Source organism: Marmota flaviventris, chromosome 3, assembly GCF_047511675.1.
Source record: "Marmota flaviventris isolate mMarFla1 chromosome 3, mMarFla1.hap1, whole genome shotgun sequence".
NCBI classification, from domain to species: Eukaryota; Metazoa; Chordata; class Mammalia; order Rodentia; family Sciuridae; genus Marmota; species Marmota flaviventris.
Window position 1 is genome coordinate 23,845,865 of NC_092500.1, and position 24,951 is coordinate 23,870,815.

The 24,951-nt window shown below is 38.3% G+C and overlaps 1 protein-coding gene across 1 annotated transcript in view; it reads right to left on the bottom strand.

Moving 5' to 3' along the window:
• Window positions 1–24,951, bottom strand: part of Cfap54 (cilia and flagella associated protein 54) — a 308,923-nt gene that overhangs the window by 24,145 nt on the left and 259,827 nt on the right. The window contains exon 67 of the mRNA XM_027928857.2: window positions 23,031–23,105. Within this exon, the coding sequence (XP_027784658.2) occupies window positions 23,031–23,105 (75 nt within the window). The remainder of the gene's footprint in view (window positions 1–23,030; window positions 23,106–24,951) is intronic.

Below are 24,951 nucleotides of genomic sequence, written 5' to 3' on the forward strand. Positions count from 1 at the left end.
AATAAAATACTTGGGATTCAACCTAACAAAAGAGGTGAAAGACTTATACAATGAAAACTACAGAACCCTAAAGAGAGAAATAGAAGAAGATCTTAGAAGATGGAAAAATATACCCTGTTCATGGATAGGCAGAACTAACATCATCAAAATGGCGATATTACCAAAAGTTCTCTATAGGTTTAATGCAATGCCAATCAAAATCCCAACGGCATTTCTTGTAGAAATAGAGAAAGCAATCATGAAATTCATATGGAAAAATAAACGACCCAGAATAGCAAAAACAATGCTAAGCAGGAAGTGTGAATCAGGCGGTATAGCGATACCAGACTTCAAACTATACTACAGAGCAATAGTAACAAAAACAGCATGGTACTGGTACCAAAACAGGCGGGTGGACCAATGGTACAGAATAGAGGACACAGAAACCAATCCACAAAACTACAACTATCTTATATTTGATAAAGGGGCTAAAAGCATGCAATGGAGGAAGGATAGTATCTTCAACAAATGGTGCTGGCAAAACTGGAAATCCATATGCAACAAAATGAAACTGAATCCCTTTCTCTCGCCATGCACAAAAGTGAATTCAAAATGGATCAAGGAGATTGATATCAAATCAGAGACACGCCGTCTGATAGAAGAAAAAGTTGGCTACGATCTACATACTGTGGGGTCGGGCTCCAAATTCCTCAATAGGACACCCATAGCACAAGAGTTAATAACTAGAATCAACAAATGGGACTTACTCAAACTAAAAAGTTTTTTCTCAGCAAAAGAAACAATAAGAGAGGTAAATAGGGAGCCTACACCCTGGGAACAAATCTTTACTCCTCACACTTCAGAAAGAGCCCTAATATCCAGAGTATACAAAGAACTCAAAAAATTAGACAATAAGAAAACAAACAACCCAATCAACAAATGGGCCAAGGACCTGAACAGACACTTCTCAGAGGAGGACATACAGTCAATCAACAAGTACATGAAAAAATGCTCAACATCTCTAGCTGTCAGAGAAATGCAAATCAAAACCACCCTAAGATACCATCTCACTCCAGTAAGATTGGCAGCCATTAGGAAGTCAAACAACAACAAGTGCTGGCGAGGATGTGGGGAAAAGGGTACACTTGTACATTGCTGGTGGGACTGCAGATTGGTGCAGCCAATTTGGAAAGCAGTATGGAGATTTCTTGGAAAGCTGGGAATGGAGCCACCATTTGACCCAGCTATTCCCCTTCTTGGTCTATTCCCTAAAGACCTAAAAAGAGCATGCTACAGGGACACTGCTACATCGATGTTCATAGCAGCACAGTTCACAATAGCAAGACTGTGGAACCAACCTAGATGCCCTTCAATAGACGAATGGATAAAAAAAATGTGGCATTTATACACAATGGAGTATTACTCTGCATTAAAAAATGACAAAATCATAGAATTTACAGGGAAATGGATGGCATTAGAGCAGATTATGCTAAGTGAAGCTAGCCAATCCCTAAAAAACAAATGCCAAATGTCTTCTTTGATATAAGGAGAGTAACTAAGAACAGTGTAGGGACGAAGAACAGGAGAAGAAGATTAACATTTAACAGGGATGAGAGGTGGGAGGGAAAGGGAGAGAGAAGGGAAATTGCATGGTAATGGAAGGAGACCCTCAGGGTTATGCAGTGGAGGAGGTAGAGAGAGAGGAGGGGAGGGGAGGGGAGAGGTGGGGAGGGGGGAGGGTGGAGGATGGGAAAGGCAGTGGAGCACAACAGACACTAGTATGGCAATTTGTAAATCAATGGATGTGTAACTGATGTGATTCTGCAATCTGTGTATGGGGTGAAGGTGGGAGTTCATAACCCACTTGAATCAAAGTGTGGAATATGATATGTCAAGAAATTTGTAATGTTTTGAACAACCCACAATAAAAAATTTAAAAAAAAAAAAATACAAATAGAGCTGGGGATATGGCTCAGGTGCTCCTGAGTTCAAGACCCAATATTAAAAAACAAAACAAAACAGAAAAAGAAACTCATTATGTTTTTAATGTCATGTCCTTGACAACTAATAACACCTTATTTATGGTATAGGTCTCTCCATGAAGTGCAGATATTTTATGGATACATATGGGAATTCTTAATATATTCTAGGAACTAATCCTTTATTCTCTCTCTCTCTCTCTCTCTCTCACACACACACACACACACACACACACACACGCTCCTACATTGTGGCTCACCATTTCACTTAAAGATAGTTTAAATACAGTCCAATTTATAGTCTTTATTCTAGGAATGGTAATTTTTTATGTGGGTCCTAATTATGAAATCCTTGCCACGACCAGAGTCATGAAGATAAAATCCTTTATGATATTCTCTGGAAGATTTATTATTTTACCTTCTGTATGTGCTCCTATGATCAATTTGGAATTGATTTTGAATGCTCTATAAGGTAAGGACTGAGGTGTGTTACTTTTCTATATAGATAATCACCTGGCCCAGACTCATTTATTGAAAATGTTTTTCCTTCTGCACCGTATGGAAAAATCACTGTATATGTATGGGTCTCTTTCTGGACTCTCATTCTATTTATGTGTTTGTAGAATAGAGATTCTCTCTTTTTTAGCTGCTGAACTCTATTCTGTTTATCTATACTTACTCCAGTTTCATTCAGTGTTCTTGTGGTTCTTTAATAAGACATAATAGCCAAAAGTTTAAGTCCATCAGCTTTATTCTTGTTCTAGATGGTCTTTAAGTTCTTTGTACATTTATGTAAATTACTGATACTTCTATAATTGATAGCTTTTTAAATTTCACTTCTAGTTGTGCTTATTCTAAAGAGAAATAAAAATATATTTGTATTGGTTGAACATATAGCAACTTCCTTGAATTTATTTATTCTAAGAGTTTATCTGAAACTACTTTGAGTTTTTTGTGTCTATGAATAATGACAGTTTTATTTCTTCCTTTCTCACACCTGTACCTTAAAAAAGAAAGAAAGAAAGAAAACACCTGTACCTTTTTTGAAATTCCTCCATTTGTCTGGCTAAGAACTTCCATTAGAAGTAATGATAAATATCATTTACATATAATTAACTAACTTTTCAAACCAGAGGAAAGAGGAATGTTTATTTAATGAGTGGTATTGTAAAATTGCTACTATGGCTGCATCCTTACCTTGATTTATATCCTATATTATTTTTGTTACATTTACCTAGATTTTAAATAATTTTGCCACTATTACAAATGAAGTTTAAATTTTTTTCATTTTAAATTATTTTCACTAGAATTAGGAAATCACCTAACCATGGTTAGGGCAGCGCTTGGTAAAATCAACATTTTATCAAATACTAAAATAAAAAAAAAATCACTATCCTCAAAATCATTAAGGCCAGTTTTTTACATGTTAACTTAGGTGAAAACACTGAATTTGTCTCACAGCCGAAGCACATCAATGTTATCAATATTAAAAGAAACTGAATGTTCACTTAAAGTGAGTCCACATAAATTTTACCAAGTGAACATACCCAGCAGACCTGGAGACTGAATGACTTGCCCAAGATTCTTTAGCCAGTGAAGGTCAAGGTCAGGATCCATGCCAAGCACATCGACTCCTTAGAACACATTCTTCACCACTCTGCCGCACTGCCTCTCCCCCAGTACCCATCTCTCTCAGGTTCCTCCCGCCTTGTATGTCCAGCATGGGCAAGTCCAAGACTCTTGCTCCATCCAGCCTCTCTCCGGCTCCTAACCAAATCCTTCTTCCTATGGGTTCAGCGTGTACCCTGGACACTCACATTTCCAGCTTCTGCTTTTGGAAATTTAAGGAAGGTTTAGGATTTTCTTCCATAGGAAATTTCTCAAATAAATTTAAGCTTCAGGTGAAATTATGAAACTTTCTTGACATTTAATAAAGGAAATATTGGCAATTGCATAAATGTAGGTAGGCTTCTATGCTTTGTTTTATTTTGTTTTTTATAATTAGTCTTGAATCCAGATTGTCCAGCAGAAGGTACCAAGGAATCCTGATTTCTTTTCTTAGGTTAGAAAAGTCTCCATGGAGGAAAAGGCAGAGCACCTTTTGGCAAGTAACTATAAGTTCCTTTAACTAGGTTATACTTTAAGGAGCAATATTAAATAAATGATGATTTTGCCCTCTCAAGACCAAAATAGTAAAAAGAAGGGAAAGTGGAGTAGGGTGGGGGAACCCATTGAAAAAGGGTTCATAGGGATTTTGAAAGCCATTAGCGAGAGCTAAAGGTTATTTGCTAATTCTATATTTTTATGAGTTTTTTCATGAAAACTAGATTCTATTGTAATAAAGATTTTATAACTTGTGTTCTGTTATTCCAATATTTCACCTCAATCTAAAGGAAAATTATATTGTCTTCAAAATATTTATGATTCTTCTCAACCCAGTGAGTTTTTATTAAGTACCTATTCTAAAACTTCTTCCTACTCCTTCCTACTCCTCTAAGGAGTGTCAGTTGCTTTTTTATTGATTTTTAAGTGGTAAATAACAACAACAACAACAAAAAGTGGAGAGGGAGAACAAACTTCCACAAATCGTTTAGGTTTGCTTATTCTTATACTGTGACTGGGAAGCAGGAGTTTGAACAACTCTGAGTTTTGTGATATGGATGGATTTAACTCAGTCACCTTTTGAAAACCTTAAAACATAGAGCAAGAGACATGGGGAAAAAATTTTAATACCCTCAGGGTAAGAAGCCAAATAGTATTTCCATCCAGCACTCTTACATATAAGTTTCTCTATCATGTTTTCTATCTCTTCTTAATATATCGCCTTTTCTGAAGCTAATGATTTATTGAATTTCTTCCCTAGACTGGGGAAAAACACATTTCAAAGGAGAAAGGATAATATGATACTAGATTACTTAAGAACCAATGTCATGAATGACTGGTGACCCATCTAATAGAAGTTTCACATGAGGGAGAACTAGATATATTTGGTTTCACTGTACTTTACACAATTATGAACATCCCTATGCCAGCAATAATCGATATTATTTCCCCCCCTCTATCAGAAACAGCACTCAAAGCTTAGGAGGATAAAAGGGCTTTTATACAACTCTGCCAGACCACAGGAAATTTCACACTTTTCTGAGAATAAAATTATCTTTTCATCACTCTAATTTTGTGCTACTAAAACTTTAAATATGACAGAAAATATTTTTTTATATGAGATCAAACAGTCATACTGGTGAGATGTAGAAATCTTTTAATATTAAATTTTAAAGAAATAATATTACTATAAAAAGCATTTTACAGAGAACAAGAAAATTGGAAATTAAAGACAAGATGAAGTGGAGAAAGCATTTGTGTAGGGATTTGGTTCAGGTGGCACATTGTCTAGTAGGAAAATAGACCCTTCTTAAATGATCACCGTCACTAGCATTACCACCCTCACTTGACCATGACTGAGCTCTGCTGTGCATGGTGTTTCCTTTTAATAAAGGACAGAGTTCACCTTTTAATAAAGGACAATTTTTGCTCAAAAACATCATCTCATATGTGCAAAAAAACAGATGTTTCAAACTCCAAACATGTCAGCAACAGGAGGGCCCCTGTCTCTCTTCTCACCTTAACTGGATGTTTCCAACAATAGCCTGTTTACTGAAATACATGAAGAGCACCTCCACGAGCCAAGTGTGTTGTGGGAGACCTCTGGTCAGTGCAATGTATGCTCAGAAATCAATTTTACATTTTGTTCACTACTTAGAGTTGTGGTATAATAAAAGTTAATATTTGTCCTCATCCTGAGTTCCTGGCACAGAGCTCCTGAAACACTTGGAATTTGCTGTTTTTTATATGCTAAGGATAGGAGAAGCAATTAAGTTCAATCATAGCTAATGATGTAATCAATCATGCTTACATAAGGAAACCCTATAAAATCTCTATTCTGGGTGTTTGCAGGGTACCACAGGCCTGGAGGCTCTGGAAGGGTGACATACTCTCAGGGCGAATGGCAGGTCCTCTTCCTTGCCCTATGCATCTCTTCCATCTGGTGTTCCCAAGTTATAGCCCTTACAGCAAACTCATAATCATAAATAAAAGTGGTGTGTTTTGTTTGTTTGTTTTTTGTTTTTTTAGTTTTGTGAGTTGTTAAGGAAGGATCCAAGTTTGTATTTGACTGAGAGACACCTTGTTTGTTACATCTGTTTGCATCAGGCACCTGAAGTGAAGGCAGTCTTGTGGAAATGAGCCCTTAACTTGATGTTCCATTATATTCGGGGTAGTAAATATCAGAATTTGATAAAATCTTTGGAGACCCAGTTGGTGTTGGAGAATCCTAGAACTGTTTAGTATTAGGAAAACCCATATGGCAGCCATACCTAGTATTATTCAAACTAAGGCAGAGCTCAGCTAGAGAATGTCTCAGGGTCCTTGACCTTTTCTTCCTGGGCAACCATTTTGCACACATTATCATTCCCACCCTACCCACACCCAGTTAAAGCTCTCTACTTAATGCAAAGTGGTAGAGTTGATATAGGTATACGGTTTTTCATAGAGAACTATTTAAGGATACAGAAGAGACCCTAATAGTGAAAGTTCAGGCTGTACATATCCTGGCTCATTCTGAGTGCTCAGGACTGAGGCCCAGAATAAGGCACCTTTGAAGTCTGACACAGCAATGTGTAGAAAGAACAGCTGCTTTCTCTCACTGGGAAGGCATTTTCCAAAGAGATGGAATTAGATGTAAGTTCAAGGCTTTTATAATCAAGGGTTAGAAGGAAGAGTTAAAGGAAAAGTTTCCTTGAATAGAGAATTTAACAAAAACGCTTGTATCTGATATCTTGTCAAACTGAATGTCTATTCCTCACTCTTTGTGGAGATATATATTCTAATACAGTATTTAAATGTTATTGTATTTCATTTTTACATTATTACCTTTATTTTCAAAGAATGACTTTAAAGCTTCGCATTTCGTGAGCAGCTTTGGGCTTGTCAATGGTTGACAGACACTTCTGTACTCTGGAAAAATAGTTTTTCCTGAGACAGGAAGAACTACATTTATTGAGAACTGGATACAGGCTGGTGTCTTTGTTTTTTTAAAGGTGTTTGTTTTTTTCATTTGTAAATTAACTGTTATAGGGGAGGTCAAAAGAAAAATGGGATTGAACTGTGGGTCACACTGTATTAAGTATTTTTAGTCTTGAGTGGGTGATATGTATATATGATGTTTTCCTCTTACTTTTGCTTTAAAAATTAAACTTTAAGCCAGAAAGTATGTTTCAGAGTTACTTTAGATTTCTTTAATTAATTGTGTGCTCGTACGTATTCATCACTAGTCTTCAGTTTTTAATTTTTTCAGTCCTTGTTGTAGTTTAGTTTCCTGATACTATAGTTTGGATCTTAAGTTCCTCCCACCCCCATGTGGTAAAGGCTTGGTCTTCAGAGGGATGCTACTGGGAGGTGGTGGAGCCTTCAGGAGTTGGGTCCAGTAGGAGGTTTTAGGTCATTGGGGGTGTGCCCTCAGAGAGTATCCCAGAGCCTCTTCCTCTTTTTTTTTTTTTTTTCTTCCTGACTCACAATGAGGTGTGTGGTTTTGCTCTTTTATAATCAAGGTTTTGCTCTACTGTATGCTCCCAACATGTTGTGTGCCTCTTCACAGGTCCAGAAGTAAAGTGGTCAAAAAAAACATGGACTAGAACCTCCAAAACTGTGAACCAAAATAACCTTTTCACTTTATAAGTTTGTTTTCTGGTGTATTTGTTATAGTGATGGAAAGCTGACAAACCACACCTGGGAAGCAGATTCTAAGATGGAATTGAGTTTTCAAGAAGTTGATTAGGATTAGCGAATACCTCTGGGATTGATATCTGTGGAAAAGAAAAGGAAGCAAGATTAGGCTGAAGGAGAAGATGCACTGAAATGCAGCAAAGGGTTCAGCTCAACCTTGCAGGGAGCTCTGAAGCTGGGATGGCCCTTCAGAGTTATCTTTAAATGTGGTGGTTGCGGGGGTCAGTTCTTGTACCCCCCATTTCAACCAGTAATTGGATGCAGTCTTTCCTGTAGGAAGAAGTCATAAACTTTAGATGAAAGAAATTCCTGGAGAGAGTTGAGAACTTGAGGGCTATCAGCCAGCACATTCCCAGAGCTGGGAAAATAAGTTCTTCAGTCTTGAAAAGGAGGTGCAGATGGCTCAGTGTGGAGGCCACAAGGGTTTTTAATTCAGTGGATAACTATGAAAACATTAAGTGGCAATATGGCAGCATGTGGCCAAAAGAGATTAAAGTAATAATCTAATTTTTATGCCAAATTTCTAGATGCTTCCCTACAAGGTTTTAGTAAAACAAACCTAATATGTTTTCAGTATCATTTCTATTAATCACCATATTTGAGTGCCCTTAGGAACATCCCCCTGCCCCCAGAGTGAGAGGAGATTTAGAGATTAAAGAAGAGTAGGAAGAAAATTCAGAAATAATGTCTCCCAGCAAGTATTTATCTTCCTATAAACTTAAATTTGGAAAAATTGAATAATTTCATATTTATTCTAACTTTACTTGAGAATTTCCTGCAGACTCTCTAGAACCCTCTGTAAAATTTCCAAAAGCCGAAGATGGAAAAGTGTGTTTGTCCAGGGTGCTGAACCTAATGGAAGTCAGGTAGGAGTCAGGAGAGAGGCTGCTTGGAGCAGGGGATTTTATGGGGAGCCTTTTGACCTGCCAGTGATTGACAGACAAGGTAGGAAGGGAATCTCAGAGAGTAGCTGGGTGCCAGGGGAGAAGCCGAGCCACAGAGTGGTTAGGAACATGTTCTGAGGAGCCAGTGTGCCTGGGCATGGATCCTGATCCTGACACTGACTAGCTGAGAGACAGACCTTGGGCAAAAGTCACTTAAGGTCTTCAGGCCTCAATTTCTAACATGCAAAAATGGACAATAACGAATCTATGTTAACTACAACAGGAATCTGAAGTTACATGTTTAACTTTCCTATTGCTGCTTAACAAATTTTACCACCAAACTTAGTAGTTTACAACAACATAAATTTATGTCTTATAGTCCTGGAAGTTAAAAATCTGAAATTGCTTTAATTAGGTTAAACTCCACCGGGAGAGGCTGCCTGTATTTCTTTCTCATAGCCCCTTTCTCCATCTTAAAAGCTCATCATTCCAATCTCTGATTCCATTATCTCATCCTCTTCTCTGCTTATCTTTCCAAATCTCCTCCTGAATCCCTCTTAGAAGGACTTTGTGATTCCATTTAGGGATCATCTGGATAATCCAGGATAATCTCCACATCACAATATTCTTAATTTAATCACATCTGCATAGTGCCTTTGGTCATGCAAGGTAACAGGACTCCCCGGGAAGGCTTTTTACTCAACCTATCATAATGTGTGAGTGAGATGCTTAGTCAAAGCCAATATCATATACTATCAGTTCAACAGGGTTTTTGTAACTGAAGTTATTGTATTATTTCTATTTAAAAATTCATGGCATTTCTTCAAAGGCCTACTGTGCCACAAATTAGTAGAAGTCACTGAAATATATACTTGTTCTTCTCCCATGCTCCCTATCACATCCTTGCATATTAGGTTGACCAGCAGGATGTAAGCAGGATGGCTCTTAGAAACAGTCACCTGAATTCACTGTCTGAACTGGGTCACACTTCAGAGTGAAAGGAGAGTATGTGAACCATTTTTCTAAATCCACACATGTAAATTGTGACTGTGCCAACATATGAGAAAATAGGGTCACCCTACACAGAAATGTGTGGTGAAATCCTGCAGCCCTCTCTTCTGCATGTTTTTTCTTATGCAGCGCAGGTAGCACAGTTATGAATTGAAGGAAAGATGCCGAATCCTCATTAGACTGTGCATGAGAAAGAAAGAAATCTATACTGCCACTGAGATTTGGGGCTTGTTTTTTTAGTGACCACAGCCTGCTCTGTCCTGACTAATGCTCTTGAACTCTGGCAACCTTGGTCTCACTGTATTTCTGAATAAGGGGAAATTCTATCAGAGTCTAACTGCACTTAAAGGTCAGGGCTTGCTCAGCAGCAAAGTTAGAGGAAGAAATACTATAGCTGGGTACCCTGTGGCTGGGTTCCTTCCTGCAGGGGCTCTGTGGCTCTGCCTGTGGGCTTTTAACCTGGGACACAAAAATGAAAATTCCAGAGTTCTAACAATACTTGGCATTTCTTGATGATTTTTTATGAGAGAGCTCACTGGGCTTAACTTCTAGCAACCAGGAACTGGAGGTTCTATTTTAGAGCGAAGGCTTTATAAAGAACTGAAGTTTGCGTTTTGTTCCGGGGACTTTGTTGCCTAGAATCAAAGCATGCTGGGCTTTGTCAGCTAGCAGCTCCCACTGCAGCAGCAAACCCGAGGGCAGACCTTATGTGCACAGTGTGGAAAGAAAACTTGCTCACGCTGACTTCTTTATTCCCCTCAGTACACACCACAAGCAGCTGCAAACCCCTCTTATAAGGCAGCCAGCACTGGCAATTTCTCATAGAAAAGTCTCAGAGTGCAGTTCTCAGAGGCATGTCACACACGTTTATTCATTTCACTTTTTTTTTTTTTTTTAGCATTTCTCACTTGAACAATTAGCCTCTGTCAGTTGATAAAGGGATGTGAAGAAGAAAAGGGCAAGAAAAGAGGAGTGGGAAGGAGCCAAGAGGAAGAAGGGAAGGGTAGCGGGCAGGAAGGGAAGGGTAGCGGGCAGGAAGACTAGCAGAGTCACTGAGCACTGCATCAAGCACTTTTCTGTTATGAAAAGAATATGCCTGTTTTCAGTTTTCATCGCGAGTTTTTTTGTTGTTCATCAAAAAATAGTTTAATGGCTCTTTGTGCTGAATTGTTTAAAAAAGTCCAATCCCCAAAAGGTTACATCCTGTATGATTCCTTTTATATAATATTCTTCAAATGAGGGAAGTACAGAGATGGAAAACAGGCGGTTGCTAGGGGTTAAGGAGGAGGTGGGATGAGTGTGGCTATAAAAGGGCAACAGGGACCCTTGGGGTGGTGAACAAGTTTGCTATCCTGACTGTATCACTGTGAAGATACTGTGTGGTGTTGTACCATAGTTCTGCAAGATGTCGCCATTGGAGAAAAACGGGTAAAGGGTACACTGGATCTCTCTGTTTTCTCTCTCATCCTCCTTCCTTTGTTATGCCCTCTTCCACTCGCTACATCCCCAGCCCTCTCTGGATTATTTTTATAACTGCATTGTGAATCTACTGTTAATTTAAAAAGCATGGTTGAAAAACAACACTAAAGATACATCTATTAAATGGCCATTTACTCTTTGAAAATTAGCAAACATTTAAGGAGGCTAAAGCCAATAATGAAGGGAGTTGTTAACGTTCAAGTGAACAAATGATTCATTTCACTCTATTTTAAGGCTGGAAAAAATAAAGATGACCATGGTGTATGGAATACCTACCACAGGCCTTGTGCTGTACCAAATGTGTTAAATATGGTTTCTAATGTAGTCCCATATGGGAGTGGTTATCACCAATTTACAGATAAGGAATGAAAGCCTAGAGAAATAGAGTAACTTGCTCATGGTCTCACAACCAACAGGTGGTAGAACCAAAAATGAAACTAGGTTTTTATCCACTAGATACATTGCGTCCCAGACCTTTCTTAGCATCTAATTGACCTGAAGTCTTTTAGGATTCCTAACTTGTCTATAAGGGCAGACTTAGAACTAGAACTTGTGCCAGGTGTCTTGCCACCACACTCTGCTGCCATGTGTGGTTGAGGAAAGACCATGATGGCATTACCACCTATGATACAGGCAGAATAACTCTAAAAATCTCAAAATAGTTAGTGTCCAAAGTAAACAAGGTAAATGATATATATTTACACCTGCTTCTGCTTTGTGTGTCTACTTAAATGTAAACAACATTTGTCAAGAGAATTCCCAAAGGTTTTCCAATTGATTTAGCTCTGTGAGGCAAAAATCAAATGCTCTCCTGAAATGATAATATAATTTCACTGTTAAGGTTTGTTGTTTTTTTTTTTTAATCAAGGCAAATAATTTAGAAAACTGAATGAAAGACATGAAACTGAACATTTAACCCACGTCTTAACAAAATGGAGAAGAATGAACAGATTTGCTAATGATACCCCTTATCTCTTGCCTCCTTCTGAGTTCTACAAAGTGACTAACCTCCAGGAAACTCCCTTCTAGATGGCTGTGCAGTTGTATCCAAAATGACACTCGCTTGGTTAATCAAGGAGTGCACACACTTCTCATTACTTTTATAGCAAAAACATAATATCAGGATATCTTGTTTTAAATTTCATCCAAGCATCATTATACCCCCAAACTGCACATCTGATGAAAGTGGGGCTGGTACTTCAAGCACAGATAATACAAAGGCTCTCAGCTGCTTGATGAACGAGAGTATATTTCACCCTGACACTGTTGCCGGCAAATCTCTGAGAGATGAGCATTTTGGAAATGCTATAAACAGCTTAGCCTTTTCTTAGCATTTTGAAGAGCACATTAATAGCCTGGCCTTTTCTTAAGGGCTTTCTTTTTCCCTTAGCCAAATTTGACAGTTAGAAGTGAACAGTGAGTGGATGGCATCAAAGTCAGCGCTGTGTTTTAGAAGCAGTGTGGAACTGATGTCATCTGGCATTGTCTTCAAAAGAATATAAGAATATTAAGTGGATGGCTCATGAACTTACATACAAAGGATACTCTTCACTTGAGGATGGAATGATAATGTCTCCCAGAAGAAAGATGTAATTCTAGATGCCCATAAAATCTATTCAGACAGCTCTTAGTTGGTACAAAAAAAAGAAAAGAAAAAAAATGTACAATTCTTAACTAAAAGAAGTTACATTAATATATATATTTTTAAATACTTAGTAAATACCTGCTATGGAATACATGGAAACTTGTGCTCTGTGCTGTAAATAACAGTTTAGAGGGTATCAGCAAAAAGAGACCACAAGGCATGCAGTAAGAAAATAAAATTAGCCAAAGGAAGTTAAATAGCTTAGCGGGACCCTCTAGGATTTAGCATCCTTAGAAAAGAGAAGGAAGCTGTCCTACATAAATAGGGGCATGTTCAACCCCATACGACAGCCAGAAAGACTTCATAGGTTATTTCAGAGTATCCTTTGAGAATCCACCTAGTTTATTCCCACCCTGTGAGCATAAACGTACTCAGCAACTCCATGACTATTACCTAATATATTTAGGAAAGATTGCTAACTAATTTAAAAAATAGCTTAAGTAGTTCCCTTTGGAGAAGCCCCTGCTCAGAGGAGGAATAGGCCCAGAAATTGGGACTCACTGGATGCTGTCGCAGACTGAATTTTCCTCAAATGATTGCAACAGCAGCTCCTAGCCCACATTCCTTTCTTACAATTTGACTTTGATACTTTCCACCCAAAAGGATACAGTCTATGTCCAATCTTGAATCTGGGTGGATCTGAGACTAGTAGGGAAGTTGTTATGGAATTTTTGATGCTAAGGTATAAAAAATGATGGAAATTTGCTGGTTCTCTTGGGAGGCTCAATCTTGACAACTCAACCACCGTGTTGTGAAGGGGCCCAACTAACCACAGAGAGAGGTCTCATGTCCTGTTCTGGCCCACAGCCACACTGTGGTCCCAGCACCCAACTGACAGCCAACATCAAGTACCATCCAAATGAGCTTTCAGTGATGCCAGCCACTAGCCATTCAATTATCCCAATCTTCAAGTCTTCCTAGCCAATACCCCAGATACCATGGAGCAGAGACAAGCTGCCCTACTATGCTCTTCCCAACATGTGACCCACAGAATCTTAGGGCCTGACAAAACTATAGTCATTTTATGCCACTAAGTTTGGGGTGCTTTATTATGCAAGGTTAGCAAGTGGAACCGATGACCTTGGGAACACATGATTAGAAGGGATATGTATAGCCATACCTAGCACTTGAATCACTCCAGCCTTCTGTGAATGCACCCAGAGGCTTCACTGTAGGCATTTATATTCTCCCACTATAGTCACATACTAGGGGAATAAGTCTACTTACAGGGTTTCCTTTCAAGTGAACTCAAGCAGCTTTAGATGATAGTAATGGGAACTATATTGCTGAGTCCATGTCAGGCACTGTTCTCAGAATTTTACATGAGTTAATTCACTTAATCCACATAATGACCCCATGTGAGAGTGGTCAGAATCAAAATGGAGTCATTTGTGTCAAACTCAACAAAATAAATAAGACCAAGAAGGTTGAGAAAGAGGGAATCTCATGCACATATGCCTGTGCTGAGAGCCATAGCCAAGTAGGAATGATGCATGGCATTTTTGGTTGAAAGGTGACCCCAGCAAGCCATTGAGATGATAATGATTATGTTAAGATGTGCATTCAATTGGAGATTAGACCCCTGCTGTCCGCTTTGGCCTGCTACTTTGGAGCTCTCACAGGACTCCCGGAGAGTTCCCATTGGTTGGGGAAGTGCGGTAGGAGGGAATTCCGGAGAAGGGATTTTCCTGTTGGTGTAGTGTGTCCCGGGAGAAGGCCATGTGCGTGGCATTCCCAGGAGTTTTGGAAATAAAGTTTGTTCCTGCTTGAGTGGCTCGTGATTTTGTGCCCAGCCAGACTGCGGCATGCCTGACAACAAGAATTATCACAAAAGCCTCTGACAGAACCACAACCTGACACAAAGGCTACCACAGCCTTACACAGAAAATATATCTTCAAGGAAAGTTGTCCAGCAATGGCCTGGTCAGCCTTGGGCCAACACTACCTTTGTTAATGATCCTTGGAACCAGGCATTTTTGTTTAAAAACAAATGATTTTGCCTTTAAAAATCCCCCCCTTGCCGTAAACTCCTTGATAGGCCCATACATACTCTCAGTGAAATGTTCATTACTGAATAAATTTATTGATCCTCTGAGAATTTCGGTTTGTTATTTAGTCGACATCTATGAAATGAAATATTTTTATTCCCATTCTACAATAGGGAAACTCAAGTATTTGGGTTAAACAACTTGCCTAAGGTTATATAACTCAAAACACAGCAGAGCTGGGCTGGGATTTGGAGCCAGGCAATATGTCCCTCTGCCTATCCATCAACGACCACATCTACAACATCATAAACCCTGACTCTAACTCTCCCTCGGGAACCCATTATAAATCTAGTCCCCCACCTGCATGGCCAAGAGGCCCCATACTGAAAAGGCTGGGCAGGGCTGGCTTCAGGATAATGATAGTGGTCAAAAAGAGGCTCTGGAGTTGGCCACTCTTGACTGTGACAGGTACCAGTTCTGTGACTTTGGGCAGGTCTTTTAACACTCTGACCTCGTTCACCCTCCATCTTCATGCAAAATGATCATCCATTTTAACAACACAAGCCTTCTCAGTATGTAAGCAACAGTCCAAATCCTCGTTCTGGATCATCAGCTCCTCCAGGCAAGAACTCTGTCTTTGCGATCACCAATTCCTCCACTGAGTCCAACCCAGAGCCTGGCACTCAGTTGCAGCTTGTAAATGGAGCTAGGGTTTTTTGTTTGATTTTTAAACATTTCACTTTATTTTTCTCTGCATCCAGGGCTTCTAGGATTTATTCCATTCTCTCCATCCAAGTAATCAAAACCAAAAAATCAAAAAGTGCTCCTTGAGAAAAATCACAACCACTGAGCCAACTGCCAGGGGTGAGATTTTTACTTTTTGTCCCTTTCGTCAAAAGTCTTTCCAATAAGAGGAAAATACTTCCATGAATGTCCTTAGTCATGTTTGTATTTTCCCAAGGGTACTCTTATCATTTTGCAATCATTTTTCTAAGCAATTAGAACATTTAACCATGGGTCACTAGCTTAATTTCAAAGAGGGAATCAGTGAATCCCTCTAAAAACATACCGAAGCTCATCACCTTCAGAGCTGTGGCAAGACTGCCAGGGGAGCCCAGGAGTGGTGCTCAGTTCTCAGGCCTCTTTCCCCACTCTGGACTGTAATTGCTTTCGTGGTTGTCTCTGTCCTGCAGTAAACCACAGCTCTCTTGAAGGCAGAGACTGGCTTTTACTTTTGTCAAAGCCTCACATAGTGACTGGTTCAGAGGAGGCACTTCACAAATGTTTACTGTACCAATGACTGAAATTGATGGCCCCAAAGTCACTGACAATGGCAGAACTAGAGCAGCAATCAAGGGCTATCTCTGGAAGATGTATCATGAGCTATTCATTCATTTAACATTTTTTGAACACCTGCTGAGGACCAGACTTGGGAAAAAGCACTGAGAATAAAAATACAATATGACTCAATCTTATATAAGATCCAATCAGCACTAGTAGAGGAGAGAAAAGTGGAAGTACATCGCCATAACACATTTTGATCAACTACTATTGAGTGCATAGAACATAAGCCAAGGGCTTAAAAGAGAAGTAATGAAAAAGTGGTGATCTGAGTTAGGTTAATACAAGTTTAGATGCACTATCGCCCATTTCTATGTGATACCCAGTACAATATAAGAGGCTGGTGTTGTGAGGAAACTGCTTCAGCTAACATGCAGGACTCATAAGAGGTCAGAAGAGATAATAAGGTGTAGGTAGTCATGTGATGGAATCCATACATTAGCCGTAAAATGCAAATAATTTAATAAACTGAGGGATGTTAATATAGTGGAATGGTAATTTACTCACTAGCAAATGATTGATGTCAACATCTTATCATAAAAATATAAAAAATGATAATTAAATAAACAATAGGGATGGGGATGTGGCTCAATAACAGAGCAGTTATCCAGCCTGTGTGAGGCCCTGGGTTTGACCCACAGCACCATAAATAAACAAACAAACAATCAATCATGAGCACACTAAATTCAGCCATGTAAAAAGGAATATACATTAGTAAAGCACATACTAATATGCACTTCACTGGAATTTAAATATCATTATGGATTTTTAGGTTAAATTTACATATTTTAAAGAAACATTGCACAAACTAAATTATGTTCAATAGGAGCTACAGAAATAATGGCAGACATCAGGCTGAGATGCTTTCTGAGACTTGAGGCATTTTTATTTATTATGAGACAAATTCATAGCTATTATAATCCACCACAGTCTCCTGCATGCTATTGACTGTCTCACTAGAACTCTGACTTTCCAGGTACCTCTGTTTCCTTCTTGCATTTGCCTAATAAAATAATTTGCTTCTATTGGCATTTTTCATTCCTATATCAAAAAGCCAAGTGCTGCTTGAGAAAAATCACAAGCCAAGAAGCCTAGTATCCTCACAAACATAACTTTTAAATCTCAATGTGGCCCTCAATCTTCTATTTGTCCTGGGACAGCTTCCTTACCCATGGCCCTGGATGATGATGATATTCAAGATTTCACCTTTCTAGACGACTGTGCTCTCCAGCTTCCTGTCCCACTCTACTTAGTTGGGAAAATTAAAACCACTGGCTGAACTTCCCCAATTTCTCCTTTTCTTATGCAATTACCTATATCCCTCTCCACCTTGAGATGCCACCTAAAGGCCTAGAGGAGGAAGTTTTGTTTTGTTTTGTTTTTGCTTCAAGTATCCTCTCACTTGTGTTATACAGATCTGTTTGTTCCCTGCCCCCTCCTTATGGCTCTGCTTCACCCTTGGTCCCTACAGGCATCCTCTATCCCCCCCTAATTCTTTTCCCAACCACCCCTGCTCTTCAATTCTGTGGCTCATTCTGGCCATTTCCCTATATTCCTCATTTTGTTTTCCCATGCTCTCAAATCTTCTTAAAGATCAGTCTGCTCTAGCGACTTTTTCTTTCTCATCTCACTTTCTCACATCTCACTCCTCAATTCCCTGGAGCACCTGCTTCCACTATTCTATTTCAGGTGTTGCCTTGTCACTCTTTTTTTTTTTTTGGTACTGGGGATTGAACCCAAAGGTGCTCTACCACTGAGCCACATCCCCAGCTCCTTTTATTTTTTTTATTTAGAGATAGGGTCTCTCTGAGTTGCTTAGAGCCTCATAAAGTTGCTAAGATTGGCTTTGAACTCTCAATTCTCCTGCCTCAGCCTCCCAAGCCCCTGGGATTACAGGTGTGCACCACCACGGCCAGCTGCTTCCACTAGTCTAGTAAGTCATTCCCTGGATGTGTGTTAGTTAAAAATGCAGATCTGGAGATGGGGGCGAAGAGCACTGGTAGAGTACTAGCCCCATATATATGCACAAGATCCTGAGTTCGAGCCCCAGTTACACACACACACACACACACACACACACACACACACGATAACAGTGTGGGTCCTGGATTTAGGTGGACCTGGATTTGACTCCTGCCTCTTCCACTTATAAGTTCTAAGACCTGAGCATGCTACTTAATTTTCCTGTTCATCAGCTTCTCATCTCAACAGTAGGGATAGTAATGGTAACCCATTTCAAAGGGTTCTTGTGATATTAAGTGATATAATGTATATAAACACTTAATGATGTCTGCACATGCCATGTGCTCAATAAATATTTATTATTATTATTACTATTAGTAGTAGCATTTGCATTTCAATCACTATTATCACACTGTTAGATACTACACTAGGTCAAGCTAAAAATCCTAAACTAAAAAAAAAAAAAACCCACAACCACTAAACTTGTATAATCAAGATGAATTATTTTGCAGTTTTTGTATATAATCTCTTTGATCTCTTGATCTAAGATAACCTTTCCATCTTTAAAGCAGGATCTACTCCTAGGAACCTACCTCTTCTCCATTCTAGTCTATTCATATTACATACACTCATACATTAATCATTAATCTGTTCAATTTATAATACTTTCATACATGTATGTGGATAATTGATAAGGCAAATTGATTTGTATCATGTGTACTAATGAAAATACTTAATTTAGCTGGCAAGAGGAACTTTAATCTGTGTTTTCAGCTACAAAAAGTATCTATACCAATGTATTGTATGCAGCAGATAGTCAATAATTATGATGGACAGGTAGTTGTTTAAAGGACTTAATCACAGTAAGAAGAGAGAATATTTTTAGCATCATGTTTGAATCCTACCTGACATCTTGGGAAATGCAATAATTCAAACCTACGCAGGCAATTAAAGGAATGCTTTTTATTGCTGCTTGACCAGAAATCATACCTAATGGTCTCTGATACACTGTGATTAATCACTAAGATGGTTAGTATGAGACATTCATTCCCTTCCTTCATGTCCCTGCTATTCTCAGTCTCTTTATGTCACAAGCCATGCATAGCAATATTTATTTTAATTAGGAAGAGGTAATACAAGCAAAGGTAATTTGTAATACGTATGTTCAGTAAGGAACCAAATTGCACAGCAAGATCTCACACTGGTGACAAAAAGACCTCTACTAAAGCATGTAATTTTGCCTAACAATTTATTTCTTGGGACAAATTCATAAATGCCCAAGTCCTGTCCCAGCACTATTAGGTAAGTCTTGCTCTCAGAAGAAATACAGGAGGAGGTTCAAGTGAGAGGTACCCTTTCTTGGATCCTTCACCACTGAGATCCCATGTTGGGATCTTGACCTAATCCCTAAGATAGAATAATAAGTTTACATTATGGGAAAAGAAAATGATTTCCATCTTTTATTCTACCTTTAATATTTTGCAAAACAAATTTGGCTACTAAAAATCTGATTGAAATTAGTCCACAAGGATGAAGCACACAGGGAAGGTAGAGTCATGGTGGAGATGATGATGATAATGACAGTGATGCTTAAATATTTTCTAAACATTTCATTGTAAGCCCTATGACAAAATATTTAACTATATTATTATCCAACTCACAATTGTGAGAGCTTCATATTATGACCTATGAAAAAAACCCTGAAGCTTAGAGAAATTAAATAATTTGCCCAAGGTCATACCACAAATGACACTCAAGTCTGGGTTTTCAACCCAAGTGTCAGAAACCAAATCCACTGACATCAGTCATCATATATCTTATGATTAACAATTTTTGTGACCCATTGCTAACCATGGGTTGTCTAAAATTAGATCTAGGCTTGGTTTTACTATGTCTGACAGAGTAAGTCTAAATATTTCCATAATAAAAATTAAGCTCCCCATTTAAAAAATGGGAAAGGGCCATGAATAGTCAATTGAATTTTCTAAAAGCAAAGATTAAATTACAGATATTTAAAACTCAAAGAAATTCAATTTGATTCAAGAAACAGTAAGAGTGAGGTTGGTATACATGGTACCGTGAGAGTTCAGGGATGGAGGGAGCAGTGTCACTGTCCCTACAAGCTAAAAGTCTAACAATAAAATAGGGCACAGATTGTTGATAGGTCTTACTTCAAATGTCCCTTTGAGGAGGAGACATGTTCGGGAGAACACCCTATCTAAGCTGTGGCTCCATTCCCTGATACTCTCTATCAGAGAGGCCTACAAACTTTATAAAATCCCAGAAAATAAATAATTTAGGCTTTGTAGACCACACACTCTGTTATGGTTTAGATATGAGATGTCCCCTGAAAGCTCATGTGTGAAACAATGCAGGAATGGTCAGAGGTGAAATGATTAGATTATAGAAGCTAAACCTCATCACTGGATTAATCCACTTGTTGGATTAATCATCTGAAAGGACTCCTGTACTGGGTGGCAACTATAGGCAAGTAGGGGTGGCTGGAGGAAGTAGGCCTTTGGAATTTATATTTTGTCCCTTGGTGCCTCTCCTGTCTCTCAACTCTCTAGCTGCTATGACCTGAGTGGCTTCCCTCCACCACAACATTCTGCCATGATGTTTTGCCTCACCTCAGACTCCAGAGTGGAGTCAGCCGACCATGGAATAGGACCTCGGAAACTGTGAGCCCAAATTAAATTTTTCCTCCTCTAAGCTCTTCGTGTCAGGCATTTTGGTCAGGGTGATGTAAAGCTGATTAACACGTGGTGGTCTCTACCCATCTCTGCTGTTATACTAAAAAACTAGCTATGTACCACAAGTGAAAAAACAGGCAAGACTATTCCAATAAAACACCATTTTAAAAAACAAACAGTGGCCCAGATGCAGTTCACAGGCTATAATTTGCCAGTCCCTCCTCTTGTATATTGCTTTATTTTATTTTTTTCCTTTTCAGCACTTGACAAAATTTGAAACTTTCTTGCTTATTAATTGCTAAGCATTTCCCTCCACAAAAATGGCAGTTCCTTGAGAGCAGGATTCTTATTGCTTATCACAGCTGGCTTTCCAGTGCATAGGAGGGATTTCCTGGCATGGAGATTGTTCACTCTAAATATTTGTTACATAAGTTAATGAGCAAATACAATTTCACAAAGAAAAGATACAGATATACAATGAACATATAAAATGTATTTGGCCTTATTAAAAATAAGAATAAAATAATGACATGCTACTTTTCACTTTTCAGAATTAATAACCGTATAGAGAAGGAGAAGAGGGAGGTAAGATCTAGTGTAAATGAACGTGTTTGTAAACTGGTCCTCTCATCTACTACAGAGAGCAGAGGAAATTGGTGAAACATTTCTGGAGGGCCATTTGCAATCATATAGCAATATATATATACACTAATTCAAAAAGGACAAAGGATTGAATAGATATTTCCCCAGAAAAGACGTACAAATGACTAAAAATCATATTTAAATATGATCATTAGTCCCTAAAGAAATGCAAATCAAAATCACAACAAGATACCACTCCACACCTAGTAGGATAGTTTTTATTAAAATAAAATAAAATAAAAAGAACAATACTTGATGAGAATATGGAGAAATTGGAATTCTTGTGCATTTTTAATAGAAGTATAAAATTATATAGCTGCTATGGGAAACAGTTTGGGGGTTCCTCAAAAAATTAATACCATGGGGATCCAGCTACTTCACTCCTAGGAATATACCCTAAATAATTAAAAACTAGAACTCCAATAGATACTTGCACAACCATGTTCATGAAAACCTTATTTACAATAGCCAAAATGTGAAAACAACCCAAATATCCATTAATGGATGAATTGATAAACAAATGTTGTATATAGATATAGAGGAATATTATTTAGCCTTTAAAAATGTATACGGTTAGGAAGGACAGCAGAATAAAACAGACATTATTACCTTATGTACATACATGACTGCATGATCAATGTGATTATACAACATGTACAATCAGAAAAATGAGAAATTATACTCCATATATGTATGACAAAAAAATAAAGAATGAGGGTTGGAGTGGTGGCTTAGTGGTAGAGCACTTGTCTAGCATGTGTGAGGTACTGGGTTTGATTCTCAGCACCACATATAAATAAATAAAATAAAGGTCCATTGACAACTAAATAACATTTTTTTAAAAATAATGATAATTTTTTTTAAAAAGCAATAAAATACTTAAACATGGGTAACTTTGAAACATTATGCCTCACAAAGTAAGCCAGATATAAAATATATATATTATATGACTCCATTTATATGCAGTACCTAGAGTAGACAAATTCAGAGAAATGGAAAGTAGAATAGGGGTTATCAGGAGCTGGGAGGGGTTATCAGGAGCTGGTCAAAATTATTTTTATAGGTATGTTTTATAATAAATATGTATACATACTTTTTACTCTAAAATTCAATTCCTAAAATTGACCTCTGAGGATATAACATAGAAGGGAACAAATATGTATGTGTTAGAATCCAAAAATCTCTTTATTCATCAATAACAGTGCCTGACACAACAAATATATAATAGAGACTATTACAAAGGCTTTGTTTTTCCACATAAAAATACCTCCATGGCATTATTATTCAAGGAACAAAAGCAAGTTACAGAAAGCATGATCTCATTGACAGAAAAATTCTAAAGTTCATCTATGAAGGCAGAACATTCTAGATATTTCCAAAGTGCTAATAGGGATTATGATCCAAATGGCAGATTTCAAGTGATTTTAAAATGATCTACTACATAATTTTCTGTACTAACTGAACTTTTTTTCCACAAAGAATATTCTTAACCAAAGTAATATGCTATTGTGAACTCATTTTTTCACATTAATTAAGGAAGGTGAGACCCTTGGTACTTGCAATTAGATGTTTTTTGTGTTTTCATTTCCACAGCAGTAATACTACTTGTGAATAAGCAGATACAATTTGAAAGGAAAGATACATACCTCAGTTAATGGTGTTGGCTCTCTGTCACTCAAAAACAGAGCTAGTATTTCAGAGCAGCATTCAATGATCAGGTTCTAGAAACAGGAAGAAGGCAATATAGTGAGGGTGGTATTATTGGTCAAATACTGCACATTTAATGATAAACTATTAGTTTCCTTTGTCTCATTTTGCATCTCTGAACCCTAGTTCCCAAGATGAGAAAAAGAGGATCAGAATCACCATTTCTTAAATCATCTGGGTTATTTGAAAGGATACAGGATGGTCACAAAATATAACATCTGCAATTAATCATGAACAATACATTATTTTAGGATTCTTTCTCTGTAATTCACAGTTAAGATCCATGTCACAGAGTAATAACAAGCAAATAATCCACACCCAACTGAGATTTTAGAAAAATCACTTTTCTTCTGAGAAGAGAGTCCTGGACTCAATCCCTGGGAGGGATTTAAGCAGAAAAGAATAACTGGGATTGGGAAAGAAATGGGAAAAGACAATGGAAGAGCATGCCTACATTGCCTGTTGAGGACACTGCCATGGCCCCACTGGGCCAGATGTGGCATGGTTTGTCTAGAGGGGGAAACAGATGACAGAGAGAACTTTGTCGCCTGAGGGCCCCAGTGCAGCCTTGGCTCCTGACTCTCCGGCTCCATTTTCTGTGAGGCCCCCTGTGCCCTGCCCCAGTCGCTGGCTCTGCACAGGCTTACTTATTGCATGCTGACAAGTTTGTGCCTCCTCCCTCACTTATTTTGCTTGAGCTGGTGTTGTTTCCTTTACGTACCACTAAAGGAGCGGTGGCTATTAATTGTCAGAGACAAGCTATGCCTACCTCACAATGTTGCTAGCGTCCAGCCTGACAGAAGCAACAAGTTATTTTTTATGATAGAATTAATATATGCATGTAGTAGCATCCAGAATATTACAATGATAAAGGTATTTTCCTGTTTAAATTATAACTGAGCAATGCTGGTTAAAACCTTAAAATAAAGAACCAAACAACAACAGACCAGGTTATGGGCAAGCTTTAGTAAATGAATACATATGGAAAAGATCCGATTTTAAAATTATGAAACTATAATTCCACTTTAACAACTATTAAAGATATTACAGTAGGTGCTGTGGGACACAAAGATGAAGAAAGACAGCCCATTCTCATATAAAATTTACAATTACTAAAAAAATAGATTTATACATATCCAAGTTAAATATTAAGTCAAATATGATCAGATCATATCAGTTGTGACATGTTATAGACAGAAAGGTAGGATACTAAGTAAGATGGGATACTATTGCATACTAAGCAATTCTTAGTATGAGGAATGAGGAAGATTCCTGGAAGAGGTTTGTATGAACTGAAAGAGTAGGAGGCTCTCCTGTGGGATCTAGGGTCCCCCAGCGGGAGAGAGCCATATTTGCAATGAGCTTTGAGGTAGCACAGGAATCAGAAATGGTCCTTTCTAGTGTGGCATGGTGGCACATACCTGGAATCCCAATGGCTCAGGACAGTGAGACAGGATGTTTGCAAGTTCAAAGCAAATCAGTGAGGCCCTAAGCAGCTTAGTGAGATCCTGTCTCAAAAAAACCAAAACAAAAATGAGCTGAGAATGTGGCTCAGTGGTTAAGCACCACTGGGTTTAATCCCTGATACCAAAAAAAAAAAAAAAAAAAAAGGAAGGAAGGAAGGAAGGAAGAATGTTCCTTTCTGCAGACCTGCACAGGAAGCAAAGCAGTAAGCTTGGTGACAAATAACTGGAGAGGTCAGTTTACAACAGGTCACATAGGAGTGAGGAAAGGAAGTGGACTGAGGGAATAGTGATAGAGATCGACTTATAAATGTAATCCAGACTACAGTTTAAAGATGAACTGGCCTAGAAGAAGACAAGGGGAAGAGAAATCAGCTATAAGGCTGCTCAGACTGTC